Below are 21,613 nucleotides of genomic sequence, written 5' to 3'. Positions count from 1 at the left end.
CCATCTGATCGCTATAAAGGGTAACGTTGGATATCAAACGACAACTGTAAAGCAAGTTGGAGGCAACATTATGGCGTTGGAAAGGTTTCTCCGACTGAAGGAGTCTGTCCACTTGTACAAATCGCGTGTACTATGAACGAGGTGTCATGTACAGAAACATCTTGAAATTTCACTTCTTGCTACGGTCTGAGAGAAAAATACCACGATGTTTGATATTTCAGCTCGACTTTGATCGTAAGCGTGCACAGAAGATACTCTAAAAAACGCTTTAATCGAGTATCTCTAGAAAGTATAACGATGAATTCGAAATTACGAAAACGAAGCTGGAGATAATTATAATTTGTGTCGGTGAATATTACGGTTGCTTTTAAAGTTTACAAACTTTCTATGGGGGGATAAATTTGAAATTCTCTTCGTTCGGCTTACGCGGACTATCCAGGAGAAAATGTCATGGCGGAACGATAATGCGGCTCGGAAAAGTAATACACACTGAAGTTTCTTCAAACATCGTGTTTAACGATCGATAAAATGTTTGTGTATCTAGAAAATTGAATTTGAAGTTGCACTCTGACTTGGCACGGTTAAATATTCTTCTGCTCGCGGATACGCAATATTCATGTTTATTATACTCTATAAGAATATTGAACGAAAATATATTTTCTTGGAGAAGCATCGGTGACTCGAAAATAAAAGTGACTCTTAAGGGGGTCTTCTACAGTGTCGGGTAGAAAAAATTCATACATGAATTACATCTAAAACTCATGTAGAATACGAGGCTAAATGGATTTTTTGAGATTCGATGCCATTCAGAAGTTGTAGGCGTAGAACGAAATAGGTGTTCGGAGCGCGCTGGTGGCGGGTGCTGTCGCGCTTTCCTCCTCAATATTATGTCATTTTTCGGGCATGTACTAGTGTTTATTATGATTTCTGCTTATGAACGACCGAGTCTTTTTTCATATCAGACGCAATTGTGACAATTGATAATTACATATGTGAACAATCACGAACTTTCTAAGAACGTTCGCTTAGTCGGTGCAGTACGCGACAATTGTTGATACAGTATTGTCTCTATAGAAGCGACGCTCTCGGGGCTCAACGCTCGGCTATATCGTGGACGAGAAACGATTCTTGATACTTTGTTGACGCCTACTGGAGGCGGCGAGTATAGAAAAGAACAGCGAGCATATGACAAAGAGGGACTGAGCGGCCGAGCATCGCCGAATTTGCTATCGCTTCCTTCGCTTCGGGTCGGCTGTAACGAAACACAGGCGATGTTTATGCGAGCCTATACGAAATCGGTGTTCTAATTCTGACTTCTACCTCTCTTGGTAGAGGTCGCAGAATGAAATACTGATTCTGTATAGGCTCGCGTAAACATCGCCTGTGTTTCGATACAGCCGACGTGGAGTCACTTGAGCGATGCATGCCTTTGATTTCTTATTGCGTTAGTAAATAGGACCTAAATTGTATATCGTATTTGGTGTCATTTTAATCAGAAAAGTGTCACGAATATGTTGATGAAGTTTGAAAAAAGGAAGAACAAAAATAAAGATGAATTTCGTTGTTGATTTAATATTGTATATGTACTAGTTAAATCGTGTCATAACTTCAGTACATATATGTATGTATCGATCGTTTACTGCAATAGTGATATAACCCGAAAAGATATACATAACTTGCGAATTTAAACTGTTTAACCAACTTATTTTACTCTGAGTTGTCTCACGATTTCGGCAAATAAATGATAGGTCAATTAAATTACAATTCCTTTTTTCAGATGAGGATACACTTTAAAGAAAGGTCAAATGTATATTATAATTTATGAAAAACAATAATAAAAATTATGTTGTACTTGATCTTAGTTAAATCAGAAAACTGTCACAGACATGTTAAAAGTTTCAAAACAAGTAAACGAAAAATAAAAAATTTGTATTATTGCACTAGTGTTGCCTTAGTAATTTGAGCCCGTATCGTATGACAATGTTCGACGACCGACTGTCAAACGCGCCGCTATCTTGGGGAACCGCCCATAGGAAGGCATACTCGCCGATACAGCGAGTGCTTAGTTCTAACGGTACGCAGTGGGGATAAGTAGAGGGGATATGATATTTGCCTATATCGTGGACGAGTTCCGAGCTTATATAGAGAAAATACTGTATTTCGAGAAACTGAAAACTCCAAAACTCTAATTCCACGAAGAATGGTTATCGAACCACAAGGATTTTTCCATAAATCATATTGGCAGCTCTGGTAAAATGGAAATTGACGCTATTATTGAAATGTTTTTACGTTCTATGGAGAAACATGGCGTAAAGTACCTAACATACGTTGGAGACGGAGATAGCAAAACATTCAAAGGTATTTTGAATGCTAATCCGTATACAGATGAAAAACAAGTTGTGAAAAAGGAGTGTGTAGGTCATGTGGAAAAGAGGATGGGCACGAGACTTCACAACATTAAAAAAAATCACAAGGGAATCGGTGGAAAAGGACACGGTAAACTAACTGAAAAAGTCATTGGTGAATTTACGAAATTCTATGGCTTAGCCATACGACGGCATCCTGATTCAATAGATGATATGAAGAGAGAGATTTGGGCTTCTTTTTATCACTGCAGTTCTTCTGATGATAATCCGCAGCACGATTATTGTCCGAAGGGTGAAATCAGCTGGTGCAAGTGGCGTAAAGCAGAAGCTTTAGGACTCTTCAAGAATTTTAACCACTATAGAGTTTCTTTAAAAAGTCAAGTTTTAGAAACAATTAAGCCGGTTTACGAAGATTTATCAAAACATGATTTATTAATCAGATGCTTGGGAGCTGAGACCCAAAATAATAACGAATCATTGAATTCCCTAATTTGGACATTCGCCCCAAAACACATTCATTCTGGGCCTAAGGTGGTTGAAATAGCTACTTTTTTGGCAGTTATTATTTTTAACGACGGATTTGAAGGAATATTAAAAATTATGGAAACAATGGGATTGAAAATTGGCACCAATTCTTGCACATATTCTACGCACCGTGACAACGCTCGCCTGTACCGCTTCGAACGAAAATCGTCTGACTTCGCCAAAAAATCTCGGATTCAAAACCGAGAAGAAAATTCACTTCTGCATGACTTCCAGGAAGAAACTGAAGGTGTACTGTATGGTCCAGGCACTGCAGATTAACGGTAAGTAAAATTATCTTTGTGTCATACGTACTTGAACTTCCAACGCGTTTTTCTCGAAACGCATTTTTTTGAAGCGGCGCCCACGATATCTCAAAAAGTCTTCAACCGATTTCGTTATAATTTCGTACACATCTTTCATACACCTCTAGTTTTCGTGTGAACTAGGATAATTGAAATATTTTACTAATTACTTGTTCTTTAGCTTGAAAGGTTGAAAAAAAAATACGAAGAATTGACTTTTTTTCTTAAAAGCTTTGTCAAATGTTCAAATTTGAATATTTTTATTTAATTCTAGTTCACACGATAGCCATAGATCTACATATTAAAATGCTATTTGATTTTTCAATTTCAGATGAATAAAAAATCGTGAATCATGGGTGCCATCCGCCAACATTTTTTATACATGGTCACCATTCCAGTGCTATAAAGCTAATTATTGTTATTATCATGCTTTACAAAAATTTGTAAACAAAGTTCAATAAACAATACACTCGATATAAAAGTTATATCTTTGTGTATTCCGAAAGTAAGCTGAAAAAAACAGCCTTCACAGTAGAAGACCCCCTTAAGAAGACCTCTACCCTATCATCCTATTTGCTGTTTTGTACGGCGTAACGTTCCTCGAAGGAATATTTTCATACATCCGTGAGCAAAAGAGACATTTAATACTAGTACGTATTCGCCTTGTACACATTTCTAAGACTTTTTAAACGCATTCTTATCTAACGCGCGTATACCACGATATTCAAAGTATCTGCATAAAATTGTTTTGAATAAAAATTCAGATAAAACCGATCGATGCGAAGGGAACATCCTTTATCGGTTTCCATAAATTATAATAAAAATTCCATATTTTATCATTCAAACGTCCGACATATTATTCAGAATTAACGATTAGCGAACTAATTCGAACGAAAAACAACTATTAAGCGGCCGAAAGAACCTATATAGAGCGCTAGAGTAGTGGAATTCATTAAATAACAAAAAACGCTAATGGCTCCTAGCGCAACGCCCACAGCATCGAAAGTGCCGATAAGAATAATGTAGAAGAATGGAAAAGCCTTTTTTGGTTGGTCATTATTGGCATTGATTAATTCCATTCGACGCGTTTTACTTCAGGAAATTTTCATTAATTTGAAAATAAAATCTATTAATTTTATATCAACACAATTAAATCCATCCTTTATATTCTTATTAAATATTTTCGTATCGTGTAATATATTACATCGTCTTCTAAAATATCATAGTTATCTCTTATATTTAAAAATGCAGGAACTATAAAGGCTTAGAAGAGTATAAAAGTTCGAAAGAAAACTTCTTGAATAAGAAACGAAATGAACGAAACCACTCGTATCGATGGAAATACGTACAAAGATGGGCAGTAATAAAATTTAAAGCACAGTTACTTATATATTTTTAACCAGAGTCGAATAATTTGCAGACTGCGTGCCTGGACTTTTCGTGCAAACCTCTAATAGCAGCCCCTTTGTCTCCTAAATAGGTAGCAAGCTGGAGTCGTTTCTAACTCTTTCGTTGCGCAATTAAATGAAGCAAATTGCTTCAACCCCTTTAAGTAGGCGCACAGAGGTCTAGCAGACCCCCACTGGGGTAAATTATGCCCCTGCCTGATGTATGTACGTTAATATAGACGAGGCATTACGTACCTTTCTATAACTGTCTCAGAAACCAGCCCTCCACTTTTTCGTTACGATTGGATTTTTCTTAAGACGCGTTCGTTCACGGCGAAGAAAATTTGCAAGACTATACAGAACTTTGAAATTATTGGAGGACTTAGTAGTTTGATACGAAACGCTCCTGCAAAGGAATTTCAAATTTAAATTGTACATAGTAAGTCGATAAAAGTCGACTGCAGCAGCAGAAGAGGTAACAACGCTCGGGTAAACGGCCTTGACCGGAAAATTGAGTTCGATCCAACTATAGTGTCTTCGTAGCTCGCTAATACCCCCTGCCAACCCTTATCCGACTAACAAACGAATTTTTGCGCAAGTTCAAGTTAAACCAGATAACTTGGGAAACTGTCATCGAAGTCGCCATCGAGGGATCAAGGATGATGCATTACGCACTGATAAACGACAAAAGAAGTTCCGGGGCAAGGGAAGTTTCATAATCGCTTTAAGTATATCACCCTGACTTCCCGACACTGCCAACCACGATAATTAATTAGACTTCGGATGGAAATTACGCGTTACTTTGTTCCACGATTATTCCCGGCAATATGCATCGTTGTAACGGTTCAAAAATAAATAATTTGTTGTTTGGAATTTTTACCGATTCAGCGATGATACAAAAAGAATAGAAGCTTATCAATATCGATTCCAAAAATATAAACGTCAAAATACTATTTGGAAAGATTGCTTTTCCATGTATCTGTCCACGAAAATCATTGAAACGTCTCTTTTAATTAAAAAAAAAAAAAAAACGATCTATCATCTTCCTCTGTTTTCTGAAAATGGGTGACAGGTTTACCTGTAAAGTGTTAAATTTGTTTGGAGATTTTAAAAAATTTGGAAAACTTCGTCTACAAAGATGATTCCAACGACTCGAATAAGCAAACTGTTATTCAAATTGATAATCCTCGCACAACTGGTGACGAAGATCGGATAAGATGCGTACATTATCGGGTCCATAGTGGGAATCAATCGGAAGACTTTGACGGCGAAAAGGTCTCGTCGAGTAATCTGGTCACGATTCGCGGATCCCATTTAGCTAATGGAAATCCTCGTCTCGTCCTCGGAGAAATTAATTTACATTTATCCCCCGATTACCGGCGTTGATTAAAATCGAGCTTACCGGATCTTGCGTGGCCTAAATTCGTCCAAACATGTTTGCGCTCGTAGACGGAAGCCGCCATGAATTTTGCGTACGCTTTCGTCGAATTAATCTTACGTGCTCCCAATATCCGTGATATAAATCATTTATTCCTAACCTCTCTATCAAATTCTCTCCAATTCTCGCGTTAATTTAGTCTCTAAACATTGTGGGAAATGTGACGCTGATCGGTTCTTCCCTGAACCCATTATACTTCGACCCTTCATTTGTCCGGACCGTGCTCGTTTTTCTTCTCGTTTACACCTATTTCTTTCCCTAGACTATAGAATGCTAAAATTCGATTCGATTCCTTGTATATTACGTTCATCTTTTCTTCTATTTTCTTGAATTGCTAAAACTATTTATTTCGTACCGAAAAGAACTCAAAAGGATTGAAAATCACCCGATACGTATAAACGACAATAGTGGCAATATTCTGTAAGAAAATGTACCGAGATTGTAGAATGAAGTTTCCTTTGAGCGAGTTTGCTTTCGACGTAACGGAAATTAAAAATTGATCAGACACTCCAGACGATCGAGTATGTCTCGTCTGACCAGTCTTAGTTTGTTCCACTTCTGTAGTAAGCAACGATGTTTACGCGAAATTATTTATTCCAACCGAGGCTAGCAAGATAATTTTTACACTTGAAACTACTAGTAGTTTAGATCAACTTTAAGAAAATATATTCTTGCATTAATCGTAATGGAATAAATAATAAAATTTAATCAAATGAGCCAGTCGATCGAGTGTGGCTCGTCTGACGATTCTTACTTTATTCCACTTGCGTAGTAAGCATCGATGTTTACGCGAAATTATTGGTTTCGACCGAGCCTAGTCAGGTAATTTGTAAACTTGAAGCTATGAAGTAATCTAGAATAAACTTAAAATAAAGAGTTCTTCATGGAAGATCGTGAAGAGTATTTGGACGAAGAATCCGCAAATAAAGGTGTTTCGTTAGCGTTCCAGAATAGAAGAGCCCTTCGAGGCGAAGGCGTGGGTGGACCAAGGGCGTAATCCTCGAGCATCAAATTTTCATACGCGACCTCCGCTGCAACTTGCCCGCAAGTTTACGGAAACCGAGACCACCAGCACGACAACGCGTCCATCGAACGGAGAGCTCTGCCCGAGAGCCGTTTCGATGCTCGAATTTAGGTCGCGTCTTACTCGCCCTTCGTACTTTGGCCCCGAAGTCATGGTAAATATTCGATTACTCGCGAGAGGAACTTCTCTGACCGGGCAACCGTGAAATTTCAAATCCCCAAACTGTCCCGCTAAATCGACGATCGTTGCTTACCACACAAAAGGAATCGAAAATAAAATTAATCAATCGATGGCTTTAAAATGATAATACATATGTTTAAAACCAAGTCAAATTTTTCGCACGGAATTGAGTCGAAAATTTGAAATGAAATTTTTTCGTACGACATTCCGTTATATACGGTCGCTCGTGATCGTAAATCGACATAGCAGATAATATAAGTGACTTTAAAATGATAACTTATATACTCTGCTTGCGACCAAAAGGAGGATGAATTTTTCTCGCGAAATTGAATCGAAAATTTCGTGTGAAATTTCTTCGTACGTGGTTCCATTATACGGTCGCTCGTGGTCGTAAATCGACGCAGCAAATAAAATGAATTACTTTAAAATGATAGTTTATATAATCGAAGACGAATTTTTCGTGTGAAGCTGAATCGAAAATTTATATTCTCATTTTGAGAATTTGTCGCGTAAACGTATATCTAGCTACGGTTCAATTCGTCGAATGATACTTTAGTTAATTGTGGTTGTTTATATGAATACGAGTCATTTTTCTACATCGTCGTAAAAATGGTATAACATCGAAGACCCTGTTTTCGATTCATTAATCACGCGAGTCCAGAGCGACGTTAATAATACGAGTTAATTAGAAACGATTATTCACCGGGATTCGGATCGATCGGTAATTGACAGATTCTTCACAGCCAGAGAATCGTTAACGATTTCCTTCTTTCGTCTCTACTATTTATCCTCGCTGACAGTCCATTTCAGAGAAACACAGGATCGATCGAGTATTTTCAATCAAGAGTCTCCCGGCTCGGACCCGTATCGATTATTCGCGACGGATTCAGATTCATTAAAAGGAACTCGATCGGAAAGAAGAATTCGAACGAGCCCCCTCTCGTACGCAACGTCAATCCCGAGAGAAGATTTTTCCCTCGGCGATCTGTTACCTTGATTACGAAGCAACGATTGTACCTTGCGATCCATAGCGTGCCTCGAACGTTCGGAATAGCTCTCGAATTTTTAGCGCATGCTACCACTGGAATACGCTGACCGACGAACCGTTTTGCAATTTCATTCTATTCTGGCCCCTTCGATAAATTAATATCATCGAAAATTAGGTCACAATATACGAATATTCAAATAGAAAGTCCAAATATCATAAAAACGTACTCGATGTTACTTTTCACGTAAGACGTAAGACGTAAGACGTAAGACGGTCTAGCTTTAAGTCTTGACTCGACTATAAAAATTATTTAACAGACATATATAGGTGGCAGGACTTTTCACTAAGAAGCTAGAAAAATTAATTCTCAATATCGGATATTAAAAAAAGGACACTTGAATTTCAATTATTTGTAGGTAGTCTCGAAATGTTTGAAAACAAAGTTTCAGTTTCGTGAAACATCAAAACTCTTTCGAAGATAGAGAAATGACGAAGAAATGCATCGTTTTAACAAAAATCTTCTTTTCCTGTCCTTCCACGATTAAAATAGCAAGAAATAGTTGAGATACGAGGGACCCGACAACGAAAGCGTTAATATTTCATTATCTCTCGTCGCTCGAGCGCTGCTGGCAATCAAGCCTAAAGAGTGAAGGCGATTATTATTAAAGCTTCTCGGTCCCGTTGTCCGTGGGAACCGGTCAGAAAGGGACTTCCGGACGGGTTCGATCCCCCGGCGTTCCGCGATTTAATAGAAAAACGTCGGTGCAGATTAAAGGCAGGGCTCTCGACCGCGAAAACTGCGCCGTGAAATCGCCGGACGAACTAACGGCTAAATAAAGGAACTTTCAATCCGTCAAATTCTGAGAGATGAAAACTATCGGCCGTCGACGGGGCTGATAGTCGATCAAATTCGCCGGATACGCAATAAGTCGACATATTAAAAAAGTTTCGCGCGTCCGAGAAAGGGACGGGACGGAAAGGTAAATCGTGATTCGAGCCGTGAAACGAAAAATTCGAGGCGCCTCCGAGCTTCGGGGGGGAAAAGGGATTCGTCGAAATTCAGATACGCTTCGAAACTCGTCGGTAGGAGGGGGGGAGGGGAGGAGAGAATTTGCAATAGCGAAATTACGTTTACCGGGGCTGTTGGAATTTCTACGTAGTTTAACAAGTGCGCTCGAATGTCGAGAACGTGTCGCGAAACGTGGCGAACATCGGGAAGCTCGATCGACCGCAAACTTTTAAGTGGCTGATGTCGCGAAAGACAAATTTCGGTCGTACGTTTTCTCGCGGAATAAGTTCCAAACGAGTGTCTCGACGTTTTTCCTGCCACGTTCGCTCTCTGGACCGCCAACGACTCTTTTAAAAGAATGGACGATGAAAGGGGACTGCATCGATTGCCTCGAGAAGAAATCCATCGTGATTTCGTTAATCGATAGGCGTGGGGTTTGTGGGCGAGTACTGTTTAAGAATTATTGGAACTCGAACCGCTATTTCTCAAGAGGACGTTTGGAGACTTTTCATCCTCGCGTAAAATACGACGCTATCAAAAAATTTGACCTGAATTTTTTAGATCAGAGTCAATTTTGCGGTCACTTTTTTTTAATGGATCGCCACCGATGGCAGCGACGCGTAATATTTTTACATTACACGTACGCTATATGTACATTAAAACACATTTTATATTTTACAGAATTGATTTAATTCTACTTTAATTTACTGGCTCTTTTTTCCTATATGCAAAAGACTAAGTTCATAGTAAATTGCATTTTAATACAGAAACTAGTATTATTACATATAAATAAATACAAACCGAACCTGAACAACGCGTCGATACGAGTGCAATCTTCGTTTCTGAACTCTAAAAAGCAGATATTTTAAGGAAGCTTAATAAACGTCTTTCGAAAACCGAGCAGAGGAAGATGCAACGAATTATATCCAGTCACGATACCTGGGGCTTTATATTTAATTAATTTCTAAAAATACAGCAACGCTTCAGATCTTTGTTAATAATACGTAATGTAATCTTGTTACGCGTTTCGAAGACGAGATTAAAACTGTTGATGGAGTCTTGATTAAAATAACGACGCGATGGAACGATTAAATTGACGATAAGCGTGAGTCTGCGAATCTTAAAATATACGACCCAGTAATTCCCCGTTAAATATGAATATTTTGATAAAGAAATTTTGCTATTACACTTTTAAACTTTTCGAGTTGGTATATTTATGCGACGCAGTAGCGGCGCGTGTGACGAAAGAGGATGATAACAGACACAACGATAAGATTTATTGCAGTGCAAGTTTCTCTGCCTTCTGTTTTGCAATTCCCATTGATGTCGTCAAGCATCCGTGACGAAGCTGTCAAAGCGATCGAAGCAACGTTGCGAATCTCTTCTGCGAGCAGCCTCGCCTCGAAGATCCGCGAAACAAAGAGACTGCATACGCAAGGGGCTTGAACGCGTTGCATCATCGAACGACATGACTAATTAGAGGCGCATTTACATTCAATTGAACCCCGATTCGAAGCGACTGTCGGTTAATCGACTACGCGATTATCGTAATTTTGACACGCGCCGCTTGCTCATTCCAGCGATTGGTTGAATGCTATCCACCGGGCTCAGAGGCATACGCATTATATCTCGAGATCACGTGTTGCATCCCCGATAACGGACCATTCTCAGCAAACCGAACGCTGCATTATCGTTTCGATATATTTCGACAACGTTTCGACCCTCCAGCTAGGAACCTAGATTTTCTGGGGAAATTTTTATCGAAGAAAGCTATTCCTTTTTCCGTTCAATTTTAATCCATACTTTTAACCCTATGCTTCGAGAGTATACACAATTTTTTTTGTGCAAAAATATTAAAAATTGTAGCAGTTACGATGAATCCAGTGTAGGTCTTTAAAAATTGATAAAGTGATACCTTAAATTCTGAATTACTTATTTAACTATTTTTTTAACTCACTAAACGTAAGAAGAAAATATAAAATTCTATATCGACTGAAATGCTTGTTGATCTTTCGACCAAACAGAAACCAACAGTGTTAAAATCCAAAGTTTGCACAATTGCGGTTTAATTTTCAATCTGAAATAGAAGAAAACGCCAGTACCAAGGTAGCAAGTTTCCCGGGGATAAACCACTTTTGTTTCGACTAATCAGAAGCGGAACGCAAACTGTATCAAACACTGGGATTCTCGAGTCTCGAACCGCGGTAATAAAATATTAATAAAGAGCGACGAAAAGATAGTAGTCTTCGAAATTAACATATAAATATGAAAAGTTTGCCGCCCCGAATGGCTTATTCTCGCGAAATATTTCCCCGTCAGGCGTTTGAAAAAAGAGCTGTTGGGAAACAACTTACGCTGAGCACTTTTATCACGCTGGCTGCCAAGCCAATCTAACGAAACTTTTCTTAGTCACCGATCTACGTTGTTTCGCGACTTGTAACGTCTGTATAAAAGCCATTCGCTACTGGGCGTAAAATAAAAAAAACGATAATAAAAGGAAATATTTACAATAATTATTCGGCATGATAAATTAAGTAAATTAAGTGAAATATATCGCTCTGTAATTCATGCTTCTATTCTGTAAGTTATTGGAGATTCTCTGGTTTCATACGGTAAATAATCACTGGGTATTTGTGCAACCCAGTTTTGGTCGAAGATAATCGGTTTTTTCACAAAAAGCAGGGGAAATTAAAATGGCAATTGATTAAAGCATCGAGCACAGGTCATCTTGGCAAATATGGAATTTTCAGGACACCGATGCGACCCAGATATCCAAGAATTCGCATTCCTCGGGGTCATATCGCCCTTGCTTGAATATTCTTTGAAGGTACTCACCTGAACAAGAGGAATCCCAACCCGGTGACCGCAGCTCGTCGAACGTCGTCGTTCACATCGGAAACCTGGCGAGACAGACATTTACATTATTAGACAAATCGATTAATAATCATTGAAAAGGATGTTCATCGACTCTAAAATATATTTTTCTCGGTTTAGATTATCAGTAACTATTTGCACCGTGAATAAAAAACCGAAGAGGTTACGCAAAAATTCTGAAAGCAACGAATATATAATTGTATTTTAAATATTTATTTATTATCCGAAGCATGTGCTGATAATTAATCGAACTCTCGAAGCAGTAATTTCAATCATTCCCGTTCTATCTACGGTATCAACTTCTTGACACTTTAATCGTATATAATTTCTGATAAGCAGGTACCATCAATGTCGACAATTTAAACGATTACGGAATCTAAACAGATACGGAAACGAAAGAATTCATTTGTAACGTCGAATAGGTATATAGAAATTACAGGACTTTGGACCCAACTCTTCAACAAAATCCTTGACAAAAATGTAATATACATATAACATTCGAAAGTAATGTTTAATTTCAAAGTCGTATTTTTACAGTCGCTTGATGAAATATCTTTAATATGATTATTCTTCTGGCAAACACGGTAATTTCCAGTTTCGAGCAAAACGCTCGTCGGTTTAGTTCACACGAAAGAGCGGTAGATAATGATTTATATTACAAAACCTATATCTATACGAGTGTATTATCAAAGGATTGGCAAGATTTTCCCGATAAAAAAAATCTCCAAATACGACCTTCGTCGGATTATTGTCAATCTATATGATGTTTTGACATATGACACTTGTATAAAATTTCCAAGGACAACATTCTTCGATACAAGACAAACTCTTTACCGATATAATAGAAACTATACAAGTTTTAACTTTAAAATTTGATGCATAAACATAAATAATCCCAAAACTGTTTATAACATGGATACTTTCTTACTCGATAAATAATACTCGACCAATATAGTTCGAACGCTAAGAACATTTAAACGATGGTATTCGAAGCGCATTCGTGGTATCGGAATATCCCCGTATAACATTCGAATAGTTCAGAACCCCGATTCGTAACTCGCAAAGAAAACTTACAGCGACGTGCAGCAACTTCCGGATGGCCTGATTGTTTCCGGTACCGCAATATGCCATCGCAAGCGTGTACATGCCGCTCCTTCGCAGTATCGGATCCTTATCGGAGCAGAGCGAAGTCACCAGAGAATCGGCTTCCTCGAGCCGGCCGTACATGGTGAACGCGATCCCGACGGCTAATCCTCGAAGGATCTTCTCGTGCTGTGTTTCTTGTGCATACTGAAAAACGACCAAGAGAAAAGAAATATAAAACTTCGAATAAAACTGCGGGACCGTGGAGCTTCGTCCGCCTTTCTTCCGCGAAATTTTATTAAGCGAAGCACCCAAGACACAAAGGTACCTACGCGATGTTCGGAAACGAATTTTACTACTTTGTTCGGGCGGGAAGTAAAAGATGTTTCGTCGGGGGAACGCGTTCTATCGAACGGGATCCGGAGGATCCAGGTTCACTGGCAAAGCCTCGTCTTTCGCTTCGATGTGATTTATGAACAAAGGTTCGCGCAAAAATGTCCTCCAGCGAAGCAAAAATTCGGTTACTGCTACCTGACTCTTGGGAATTTCTGCTTTAAGGAAGTCCGAATACCGTGTATAGTTCTGCTTGCAAGTTCTGTTACAAGCGTGTCGGGATTTTGGAAAATGAATAAGGAATGGTTTGTGTGAGAACGTTCGTCCTAAACACGAATTCAAGTATGAAATATCTAAAGGAGAAAGTTATAAAAATTAGATGGCATTTTTGCCGTCGCAACCACGGAATTGTTACTAAAATTTATCGAAGACAAGATTTATGATTTATTAAAAAAATTCTCCGTTAGGAAGAAATTAATTATGCATTGCAAGGAAAGTTAAACTCGTCGAATATCCTTTGTAAAAAGTCGGAAAAGACTCATTTGGAGTGACCATAAGTGGTTGGGCTTAGAAAGCGATTTAGCTGCGCTCTTTTATCTTCGCATATGGAATTCATTCCTCGAGATAATCGAATGTTTACCTTCTATAGCACTATGAAGTACAATAAGGATGTTAAATAAAAAATATGTAAAACTGTTCCACATTTCGTATCATTATTAATATTACTTCCTTTACGAATCTCTTCACAGCTTTAAAAAAAAGAAATAAGATAAACGAATAAGGCGGATGGACCTTTTTCGTTTGTTTTCCAAGTCTCTGAATGCATCGATCTCTCTGTTTGAATCACCCTGTACAGACACTTGTCTTGCTATCACATTAATTGCAAATGTACGAAAAAATATATCAAACGTAACTGATTGACGTCGGAAAAGAGGCAAAGAAACGTCTGGATATCTTGAAAAGATCTCGCTCGTTGCGCACGCGATATACTTACAACAATTTTCTAATCTTTGTCGAGCTAATGAAAACTTATATTAAATTTGATTCGAAAGATAACAACGCTCCACGAGACAAGAGTAATAATAACAAAGTACCATAATAATATCAAACTACTATCGCGTATCAATTTTCAAACGTTATACAAATATTATACGCACAAAATTGTTTCGCAATCTAATGCAACGTTACCGCGTGAAAGAATTTATTTTCAACATTCTGAAATCTCCTAACAACGCGTCTCTCTATTCAATTTATAATTTTCTTTCGTTGTACTTCGTCAGATACTTTGGAAATATCTTAACGAATGTTTTATTGAAAACCGAAAAGCTGGTATCTTATTTTCAGGCTTCCCAAGACTCCCGCCGAATCGAGAAATACTCGACGAGTACGAAACGAAATCCACCTGATCTTCAGACAGTTAGAGCAACCCTGACAAAGTGACGCAGTTTGTCCTTGCACCTAGTTTTCCACCGACAGTAAGTGGATTTCGTTGTTTCCCGAAGGTAATCGTCCCGCGAAGAAATACGATGACCACGAGGTGCCTTATTCCGCGGACGAGTCGAATTTCGCGAAGAAATAGACGAAGATTATGCGCGTAGGTTGGCGACGTATTAATATTACTTTTTTCTCGCTTTGAATCCGTTGAACCAAGAGGTTCTTAATCTTTCTAAGCTCGCGACGCTATATTAAAAATAGATCTCGATGCAAATGCTTTTTTAACATACTAGGTATTATTGACAAAAAATAAACTAAATAAAACATAACGATACGAAATGTATTTTATTTACCTGTCTAAGAATTCTGATTTAGCATTGAATACTCCCCTAAAAATACAATTTTTGATTCCAAGATATGTTTGTTTCGAGAGACTACTTTTCCTCGCAGAAGTGTCACGACTTTGCAATTCGTGATGTACGAAACCACGAAATTCGAAGTTTCACGAAAATTTATTTCGTCAAAACGAAACAGCCAAATAGTTTCGAATCGTAAAATTGCTATAACTCTAAGTCGTCTAATCATTCGATCGTTCGATAAAGCAGATAACGATTATCGTAATTTTCTGTTAAAACATCTGAAAGAAGAAAAATAGAAGACGAAAGGATTAGGCGATTGAAGTTGACGGTCTCAAAGTTTTTGATGTTCACCGACGGATGCGTTGTTTGTAAACGATTATTGCAGCAACGCATTAAAAGCATTTTAATCCGCATTCTCACGGATGCTGCGCAATAGCACATTCGTAGTCGATGTTGCAAAATATGAAATTGCAAGTAGATAATAACTGCAACGCAAAAAAAAAGAAAGAAAGAAAAAGAAACCGATTAGCATTTGGAATAAAAAGGCAAAAACGAATGATGTTCGATTTAAACGGGATTCTCGACGCCAAGTGTCTTCGATCGATCTTCGCGATATGTCCAATATTGATTTACGTAACGCACCCGTTACTCGATTAATATTTGTTTGACGTTTAAAATATTTCACGTATAGTCGTGTTTAATTTGTACTTTATTTAACGAAAATGTAGATCGAGATAAATCCCCGTCGTAATAAATTAAATACGTAATGCAACGCGTATGGCAAACATACCCCTCTCCGAATGTTCGTACACGTTTTCAAACAAATTTGAAAGTGGATATAAACAAACGAAAGCAAGGCCAAGAGCTCAGTTCTTGCACAAACATCGAAGAGCTCTCGATTTATTAAAAGAAAATCATAATTAAAAACTTGGTAACGGAGTGTTGCTTTTCATAGATCTCATCAGCTTAACAACTGAGGTATTTAACTTCGATTCGTTTCATTTTCTTTTCTTTTTAATTCGCCTATTTCCAATTTGACAGGAATTCGTCGAAAATAAAATCTTTTATTCTTTGAACGATGTACGGATTTCGAGTTGTGACTCAACTTTTTTCATAATCTCGAGTTGCCAGAGCTCTTCTCGAGGCTCAATCTGAAGAGTGCGCCACGGATTTCATGTTTCGCAACGCTTTCTCAATCTGAACGATCGAGATAATATCCAGCTAATAAGCTCGAGCTTATTTTTTGAGCCGACCGAAAGAAAGAAATTTCACAAACGCGTTCGTTCGCGAACATCTATAAGAGGGGAAAGAAAAAGAACAGTTTCTCTGTAAAGAGAAACGAATCGTTCGTGGATTTCACAACAGTGTAAATCAGAAAACACACCGAAACTCGCGAGAATCACACACCGGTAATTAATTTAGTGTGAATCAGTGATTGTCCTTCGGCCGTATCACTTATCAACGTTGTGGTGCTCGAGTGGATGCTCATTGTTTCCATTAGACGTATAAAAGAAGCTAGGAACAGAAGGAGCTAGATAGTCGAGGAATAGTAACGCGCGTGGCGGTTCGCGACAACGAAATCACGATGGTTGTTCCAGCTTTGGCTCTGAGTTCGTATAAAAATATTATTAATAATGCAATAACCTGTTTCGATAACCGTTTGGGATTTGCTTGCAGTTTATCCCAGCCTGATCGGCGCCCTGCTGCAGGCCAATTACACGATCATGCCGGACGAAACCGGAACAGCATATTTGGTCAAACTAGACCATGCACCGCTAACTTTAAACGAAATTAAGGAATTGGCCGACAACATCGATACCATCACCTTCACGCTCTTCACTCGGTTGGAAAAATATTTCTTTTCAATTTCATTCCTGCGATCTCTCCTTTTAAAAGTCTTGCGATCTTTCACAACACATGATTCTTTACTACTAACTCTAACTCGATAAAATGATTTTAATACAACAGCAAGTTTGAATAAGATTTTTGTACCCTTCGTTTCAGACAAAACCCGACAAATGGACAAAGATTGGAGCTGAACAATGTCAACAGTGTCTCGAGTAGCCACTGGAACTCGAATAGACCGACGGTCATAGTCACTCATGGTTGGAAAAGCAGTGGCAACTCTAACTCCTGCACGATGGTCCGCGATGGTAACATTAAATAAAATCTACTCTTGTCATAAATACTATTATAACCATATTATGATGTCTTAACGTAATATTAAGGCACCTAGTAAATATCAATGTTAATGGCTACGATTATTTATATTTGACGTCGTTGTCATTGTTCGATCACCTTCAAGACTAGTAATATATTTCATAAAACATATTTACAAAGTGAAATAATATGTAAAATACGTGAAAATGACAGCAACAATCGTTATTGCTTTTAAATAACAAGATCACTTGGCACATATTCGGGGTGAAACCTTTGCAAATAGCCGAGCACTACTGCGATATAAACGCCAATCGTCTCGATAATTAAATGGTGACGTTTTTCAGCTTACATCAAGGCTATGGACTGCAACGTGATCATCGTAGACTGGAGTACGATAGCCAACAATCTGGTATATTCGACGGTCGCGAAAAGCGTGCCAGCCGTAGCTGACCGTGTCGCGTCTTTCTCTAGTTTCCTCCGTTCAAGGATGAATCTCAGAGCCAGTACTACGAAGATGATTGGACACTCCCTAGGTGCACACGTTGTGGGATTGGCGGGACGAAAACTGGCAAACTCCGGTGTAGTCTCGGAAATTACCGGTACGTAACAGCACATAATCTGAGTTACAACGTTTATCAAATCAACTAATGCTTCAAAATCGTCCATATATCCTAGGAAACGTGTTCCTTTAGTTTTTTTTACTACTATAATACAAGAAGACCTATTAGACTCTTAAACGATTGCAATTGCAGGCCTTGACCCGGCCAAACCGATGTTCGAAAGCAAAGGTCCCGATGGGAGAATCGACAGTTCGCAAGCGAGAATCGTTGAAATTATTCACACGGCTGCTGGCAAACTGGGCCTCGACAAAGCAGTAGGTACCTCTGATTTCTACGCCAACGGAGGCAGTAGCCAACCAGGATGCTCCACCGACTTACTCGGTAAGAATAAAATAATTTAGACTCGCTTTAGAACGCAGAAATAGAAAGATCGTGTGTCTAGAAATGATGAAGATTCGCTATGACTAAGAATTATGTACGATTAAAAATACACAAGCCAATGGACGAATTTCTGAATTACGGATGGAAAGTTACCACCGTCAAATTACGTAGTCGATACAACTGTCCCTGAACATCGATCCTCTTTAATATCGATGCCTTGGAACTTTGATCACTGCAAAGATAGGTACCACTAGGCTTGCTTCTCCTTTGTCGTGTCAGACAAAAGACTTAACAGTGTTATAGTACAGTCAGAATCTCGGCCCAACTAGCTCGAAACGATTTTTTTGCTTTAAATCCGCGCGCTTCGCGACTAGAAGTGCTATAAGTTATAAATTAACAAAGAATAATAAATTACAGGCTCCTGCGCTCATTCTCGCAGCTACCAGTATTTCAGTGAATCTGTCGTAAGTCCAAGGGCTTTCCCCAGTACTCCAGTGAAAGGAGATAAGATCGAGTACATGGGTGGACCGAATCTTAGTTCCAGGTAAATTTCTCGTTATTATTATAATATGTTCTACTAATCAACGTTACGTCTAATTTATGCCTTCTTGTCTTTTCCAGTGCCACAGGCTCTTACAATTTCAAAACTTCAAGTCAGCCACCTTACGCCCCAGGTGGTTAACTCTACTCTTTAAATTTGTTATAATATTAATAATGTTAATATAAACTGACTTTTAGTTTTTTAAATACTGTATCAATCCTTAAAGTTCCTTACATAACTCGAAATAGTATGGAATGAAAGTTCATAAACTTTCTTCCAAGATTCGCGATCGATTAAAATTAGTTCGCGTAAAATATGTATGGATCAACTTACCGCAACCATATCTTCTATCGCCTGGGTTGATTTGGATCCCAGCATGACCATCCCCATGGCAATACCGGCAGCCTCGCCAGTAATAGCATCGTCTTGATAAAGATTGAACTTCAATTGTTCGTAAACATCCTGTCTGTGTGACCCCATAGCGGCTAAACCCAATCCTAAGCAGCCTCCGTGACGAACCATCTACGAGGACACCATCGCAAAATGTCGCGTTGGATTACTTCGTGACGAAACAAATAAACAACATCGTACACACCTCGTTCTGCGCGTCCTTCAGCTGCCCGAGTAAGTAATCCGTGATAACTGCACCGTGATTTGCGTGAATCAGTCCTAACGCGTATAAACCGCCTCCCTCGGAATAACCAGCACCAGCACCGGTGTCTCGCGGGAGATAGGATTGCATTAATGCTAAAGCTTCCTGTTCGTGACCTCTATGAATAACACCTAAAGACGCAGTCGCCGTTAGCTTGGCCCAATTCGTAGCCCGAGCCAGCCATTCTAAATTGTCCCTAAAGTATAATATTTTGTGAGGATACGGTACGAAATTACAAACGATTAACTAAAGTGATGTGTAGTTAACCTTAAAAATTGATCGCTAGTTGTCCCGGAATGCATGTATGCATTCGCGATTACTGTGGCAGTATGGCAAATAGACACCCGTATAGCATCCTTAGTGTTCTTCAATATTAACATATCGGTGTGATTACTACGAATTAAGAATTGCAGATGCAAGTCGATGGAAATTTCACCGCCCAAAATATTCGACAGTGCGTCTACTCGTTCTTGTTGTTCACGTTCTACGGCATTCTGAAACGAAAAATGGCAGAACGTAACCTAAAATCGCGGACACTACTAAATTCCCGAAGCTAAACTTTCATATTCAGCATTCAATCCCCCCTCTTCCTTATCCCCTCCAAATTTGGTGTCTGTCGTCCGCGAGTGTCATTCGGAAAAACAACCGATTAAAAGACGGTATTATTTGTTAGGCGCGTTAAAATAAATAATGTAACTTACCAAACTTTCAACGCTACGTTCGGATGTCTCCTCTGGCGCGGGTGTAGCAGTTTCGATTTCCATGCTCGTGGAGTCAGAATTAGTTTCGGTAGATGCCTTCACGGCTGGTTTCACGATTGGTTTAACCGTAAGAGCACTTGGAATGGGAGCCATTGCTCTAAGAGCTTGTAAAACGCGATCGAGGAACTGCTGTGTCGCTGATTCGTACAAATCAAACGCGATCTGATAGGCCATAAGGACGCAGTCTTGCGAGCCTTTGCTCAGTCTGTCTAAGAGTTCGGCAACGGCTAGCGGATCGTCAAGAAATATCAAGCATTGACACATGTTTACATAGTCTGGTGTGCCAAGATTACGATAGAGGCTGAGCAGGCAGCGAAGTACGGTATTACGAAAACCACGGTTCTGAATAAGACTCATGACAACTTGGAAAGCATAGGACAACATGCCACTCACGTCATCCTGAAAATAATAAATAACATCAAATTAACCTTTCACAAACTCAAAAATTCATAAATCGTATCATTCATAAATTAACATTTTTCTTACCGACTGCATAATTGCAGCTTCAAAAATATCCATTCTTCTAGTTTCAAGAGCAAGACCTAAAGCTTGTCTATACTGATTGTCATCTAAACAGCGTTGAAACATTCTATTCACAATGCCTTCCAATCTAGGATCGATTCCTTTACTGCCTGGTGGTAACTTTCCTTCGGCTTCCAAAACTCGTTGTTGAGTATAATAATCAATACATTTAGCTATAGAAAAAAAATTCCAATAAATACATATGACCTAATAAAACTGAAATTGCTAGTAATAAAAATAAATTTATACTAGTACCTATAGTGGTATCAACGTATTCGTTGCGAGCATTGACATCAAAAAGGTCTGCAGCTCCAAGAGCATACGTAAGAGAATCTTCAAAACTTCCTAAATGATAATAAACTTTACTAGCAACTAATGCAGCTAAGTCATGCTGTGGAAATGACTTATCCTCGTGAAGAATTTCACTAAAACACAAGGAATTTGCTGTCACAATACAAAGATAAAATAATTATAACCCACTAAACTAGAGCACTTGAATTACATACATTTTTTCTATTGCCTCCGAAATTTCAGGCCAAAATTCATCGACGATCATGTCCAATTTTTTAAGAGCAAACACCTTTAATTCTGGCATTGGCTCCTCAAGGAGGGAGATAATACCAGCTGAAAAAGTGAAGTTTATTCATTAAATTTACTTAAGCAAAGTACTTAAATGATATGTCCGAATATTCCCCTAAAAATGTACGAGTTATACAATACTCGTTAACGCTGT

The 21,613-nt window shown here is 38.7% G+C and overlaps 2 protein-coding genes across 2 annotated transcripts in view; one reads left to right on the top strand and one right to left on the bottom strand.

Moving 5' to 3' along the window:
- Positions 1 to 21,613, bottom strand: part of LOC122401653 (26S proteasome non-ATPase regulatory subunit 1) — a 73,644-nt gene that overhangs the window by 51,722 nt on the left and 309 nt on the right. The window contains exons 2-10 of the mRNA XM_043403912.1: positions 21,387 to 21,504; positions 21,136 to 21,305; positions 20,845 to 21,053; positions 20,299 to 20,757; positions 19,865 to 20,091; positions 19,541 to 19,793; positions 19,279 to 19,467; positions 13,169 to 13,384; positions 12,056 to 12,120 (exon numbers count right to left, since the gene is read on the bottom strand). Of these exons, the coding sequence (XP_043259847.1) occupies positions 12,056 to 12,120; positions 13,169 to 13,384; positions 19,279 to 19,467; positions 19,541 to 19,793; positions 19,865 to 20,091; positions 20,299 to 20,757; positions 20,845 to 21,053; positions 21,136 to 21,305; positions 21,387 to 21,504 (1,906 nt within the window). The remainder of the gene's footprint in view (positions 1 to 12,055; positions 12,121 to 13,168; positions 13,385 to 19,278; positions 19,468 to 19,540; positions 19,794 to 19,864; positions 20,092 to 20,298; positions 20,758 to 20,844; positions 21,054 to 21,135; positions 21,306 to 21,386; positions 21,505 to 21,613) is intronic.
- On the top strand, positions 16,840 to 19,151 carry LOC122401655 (pancreatic triacylglycerol lipase-like). Its single transcript, XM_043403914.1, has 7 exons — positions 16,840 to 16,913; positions 16,981 to 17,146; positions 17,308 to 17,456; positions 17,808 to 18,062; positions 18,216 to 18,404; positions 18,822 to 18,948; positions 19,026 to 19,151. The coding sequence occupies exons 1-7, from the start codon at positions 16,889 to 16,891 to the stop codon at positions 19,084 to 19,086; spliced, it is 972 nt and encodes a 323-aa protein (XP_043259849.1). The 5' UTR covers positions 16,840 to 16,888; the 3' UTR covers positions 19,087 to 19,151.

This window comes from Colletes gigas, unplaced genomic scaffold, assembly GCF_013123115.1.
Source record: "Colletes gigas isolate AHSC1104 unplaced genomic scaffold, ASM1312311v1 Colletes_gigas_Sc00026, whole genome shotgun sequence".
Lineage (NCBI taxonomy): Eukaryota > Metazoa > Arthropoda > Insecta > Hymenoptera > Colletidae > Colletes > Colletes gigas.
This window is presented reverse-complemented; position numbering and strand designations above follow the sequence as displayed.